This window comes from Austrofundulus limnaeus, unplaced genomic scaffold, assembly GCF_001266775.1.
Source record: "Austrofundulus limnaeus strain Quisiro unplaced genomic scaffold, Austrofundulus_limnaeus-1.0 Scaffold39, whole genome shotgun sequence".
Taxonomy (NCBI): Eukaryota; Metazoa; Chordata; class Actinopteri; order Cyprinodontiformes; family Rivulidae; genus Austrofundulus; species Austrofundulus limnaeus.
Genome location: NW_013952441.1, coordinates 2,768,354 through 2,771,644, shown reverse-complemented (window position 1 = coordinate 2,771,644; position 3,291 = coordinate 2,768,354). Strand labels below are relative to the sequence as shown.

General features: G+C 37.7%; 1 protein-coding gene across 1 annotated transcript in view; it reads right to left on the bottom strand.

Annotated features, from left to right (window-relative positions):
- Positions 1 to 137: 137 nt before the first annotated feature.
- The window catches only part of LOC106516548 (5-hydroxytryptamine receptor 3A), a 12,893-nt gene continuing 9,739 nt past the window's right edge, over positions 138 to 3,291 (bottom strand). Inside the window, exons 5-10 of the mRNA XM_014006958.1 lie at positions 2,683 to 2,852; positions 2,415 to 2,575; positions 1,331 to 1,541; positions 1,092 to 1,262; positions 888 to 961; positions 138 to 797 (exon numbers count right to left, since the gene is read on the bottom strand). Of these exons, the coding sequence (XP_013862412.1) occupies positions 564 to 797; positions 888 to 961; positions 1,092 to 1,262; positions 1,331 to 1,541; positions 2,415 to 2,575; positions 2,683 to 2,852 (1,021 nt within the window). The 3' untranslated portion in view covers positions 138 to 563. The remainder of the gene's footprint in view (positions 798 to 887; positions 962 to 1,091; positions 1,263 to 1,330; positions 1,542 to 2,414; positions 2,576 to 2,682; positions 2,853 to 3,291) is intronic.

Below are 3,291 nucleotides of genomic sequence, written 5' to 3'. Positions count from 1 at the left end.
CACCTTATCTGCATAAAGGTGAAACATTAATATGAAGGTCAATTAAATTATAAAACATGGAGTAAAGTTCTCCTTTTTTATTTAATTTGTGCATTTTAAGTGTGTTTATTTATTTATTAGTCCATTTATATATTTCTGCTTTTATTTTTAATTTTGACAGTTTTGGCCCTCCATAGTCAGATGCATGTTTCTCTGATGTCACATGTCAGTTATATGCAGATGATAGTTTATTTACATGCAAAACCATTTCTTATTTGTTGCAAATTATATGTCTTGTGTGTTCTTCCATGTATGACAATTTTTTATTTGTTCATTTGTTTGTTTGTTTGTATTATTTTTCACTATCAACCTGCCAGGGGACTGCAGATAAAAATTATCGCTCTTGGCTAAATCTGACACATTTACACGGCTGTTTTACTGAACTCATTTTGATTACTATGTACTGTCCCTTATGAAATAAATTCATATTTAAAACCCTTTCACCACGCAATAATAATGAGGGACTGCACAAATAAACAATTTTTAAAAAATTGAAAAGATGTTTAAAATAAACGCTTTCATTTTTATTCGTCTGCAGAATACCACATTATAAAGATTATCAATAAAAACAGAATGGTTGCTATGACATAAAAAACTGTAAAACCCTTGTTGATTCGCTGAGCCACTCGGGTCCAGTATCCAGGTTTCTCATTCTCATTTCCGCTGCTGAGGAAAGTGAGTGTTTTCTTAATCTCTCCAAGCTCATCTGAGAGCTTTTCTAGTGTAAGAGACACGTCATTGTGTTGGCTGCTACTGACCTGCAGATGTGAGTTTAGAAAACAGGTTATAGTCATATTCTCATTTAAAAAATGTGACACTGCAAACTGCTACTTTGAAACATTTCTCACCTCTTTGCAGACAGGAAGTGTTTCAACAGTAGCTCTGTGATTGGTGGATGCACAGAGATTCAGCTTCTTTAACCCTGAAGCAACAAACCCCATCAGTGTCTGAGTATTTCAATCCAAATGAAGTGTGTTTAATATTAAATGAGCAAACCACAGTGAAAATGGAAGCTGAGGTTTAGCTTTAGAAGAAATTGTAAACAGTCTCACYGAAAAAACTGTTGCAGAAGTTGTTCTGTTGGCTCTCTTGACCCTCATTCAGGTTTGGGTTCATGGTTGTCTCCTCATCCTGGGATGCATCTTTATCAATGAGATGTATCACCAAAATGGTCTCCAAGAGGCTGAGCAGCATAAGACCAAAAACCCCCATACAGTAAACCGCTGAGGAGGGGAAAACAAATTAACATGAGTATTTCCTGCTCCTGAATGATGGGTAACAAAAACATTACCTATCAGTGGAATCTTGTCTGAGGAACTGGGAAGAATGTCGTTGAGAATTAGCTGCATCACTGTGACAGCGAGCAGCACGGTGATTTTGAAGCCAATCTTCTCGCCGCCGGTGTCTGACATCAGGAGGGAGGCGAAGTCCAGACACAGGAAGAAAAGGACGGGCAGCAGGAAGTTGGCGATGTACAGGACAGACCTTCTCTGCATGTTTACCTGCAAAATAGTTGGTCAGATTTTACTTGATTGTATTTGTGTTGACAGACAATGCACTTAAAGAAGACAGATCATGCAAAATCTACTTTTTTAGTCAGTAAATACATTTGTGTACTTGGAGTCTCTAGGATTGCAGAAAATGTGAGTGTCTCTCCTGTTGCTGTGTAGATATATTTATATCTTGTTTGGTTCATGTTTTTCAACCCATTCAGTTTTCTCTATTTTCTGGTCTGGACTTAACAAACTACATTTTGGTGGTCTTCATTCTCTTCTGGCTCAGGGTCAGACTCTGGCTCCAACAAGTAAGGCTAGATGGACAAATCTGTTGACATCTTTTAAATAAATTGTAAATAAAATGTTTCTGCACTGCTAGATAGTCATATAGCTATCTATAAAACTGCAACGAACCGGTCTGGAAGCTGGAGGGGGGCGGGGCGTGAAATGACTCATTTGGATTTAAAAAGAGCCTCAAAATGAGTTGATCTGAGACAAACCTCAGAAAAGGGGAGAATAAGGGGCTTGTGGAGTTACAATAAGGAAGAATTCAGGCCAGATGTCCACCAGTGAAGGGTAATAGTGTAATGTTAAAGTGGACATATCAAGCTTTTAAATTCTTCCTTTTCACATTTAAATCATTCAGTTGGGGTCTATATAGTGAAACTCATTCCTTCCTCTTCACCAACTTTACCAGCCTGTGTGTCTCAWAGCAGCTGGTTTTGATCCTGTTCCTTTAAGGCGCTTCAACTGTTCTGCACTCATAGACTCCAATTGCACAGCAAAATGCATTTAACAGCTAAAAAAGTGGATTTTGCGTGATATATGTCCCCTTTAATTCAATATTTGCCACTTATGAAAGAGAACACAAACACTCACGGTATAAACAATCATTGTCTGGTTGAAGCCAAAATGTTTGACAGTTTTGCTTGTGACTGTCATGCTGACAAAYAGCCACTCATACTGTGTCTGCAGCGTTTCCCGAGACCACTTTGTGATCTCTGTGTTGTTCTTATAGTAGAATAACTTTATTTCTTCATCTGAGGAGGAAAACAAAGGCAACTGTGTCTTTTCTAAGCAGGTAAACAAGAAACATTTTGTATGTCTGGGCATGTTAGCCACATATAGCTGAGGTTTTAGGGCTCACCAGAGTGCATGATTGATTTGAAAGAGATGTTGCAGCTCTGAATATCGAAGGGGAATTTGTAAACACGCATCTTGCAAGAGCTGATCACCACCTGATCGTTTCTGAATTCAACCCATCCGTAGTTCCTGATGTTGAGGAAAGGACTGGGAGAGGCTTTGTCTTGTTCTGTCCTGTGAGACAAAAAATGACATAAAACTAAAAAAGAAATGTGGAGCAATATACAGTATCACAACTTCAAATGTACAAAAAAGCTTATACTTGTTTTACGTTTCAATCATAATCCTGAGGATGTAGCACAAATGTGAGGATGTAGTACAAATGTGGTCAAATCTGAATTCGAGCAGAGCTTCAAAGAATGCAATATAAAGAAATAAACACAATTTCTGTGTGATTCTAATCAACTAGAAAAAATAAAATAAAAATGTATCAAAACTTCAGGCAAAGGTGCCGAGTCATGTTTAGACAAATTGGACTAACGAATGATTGTTGTTGATCTTTTACAGCTGCTTAAGCAGAAGATCAAACCAGAAATTACTGTCTCATTTCAATCTGGGACCCCAAAACTGATGGAGAGATAAAGCGAGGACCCCTACCTCTACTATATATATA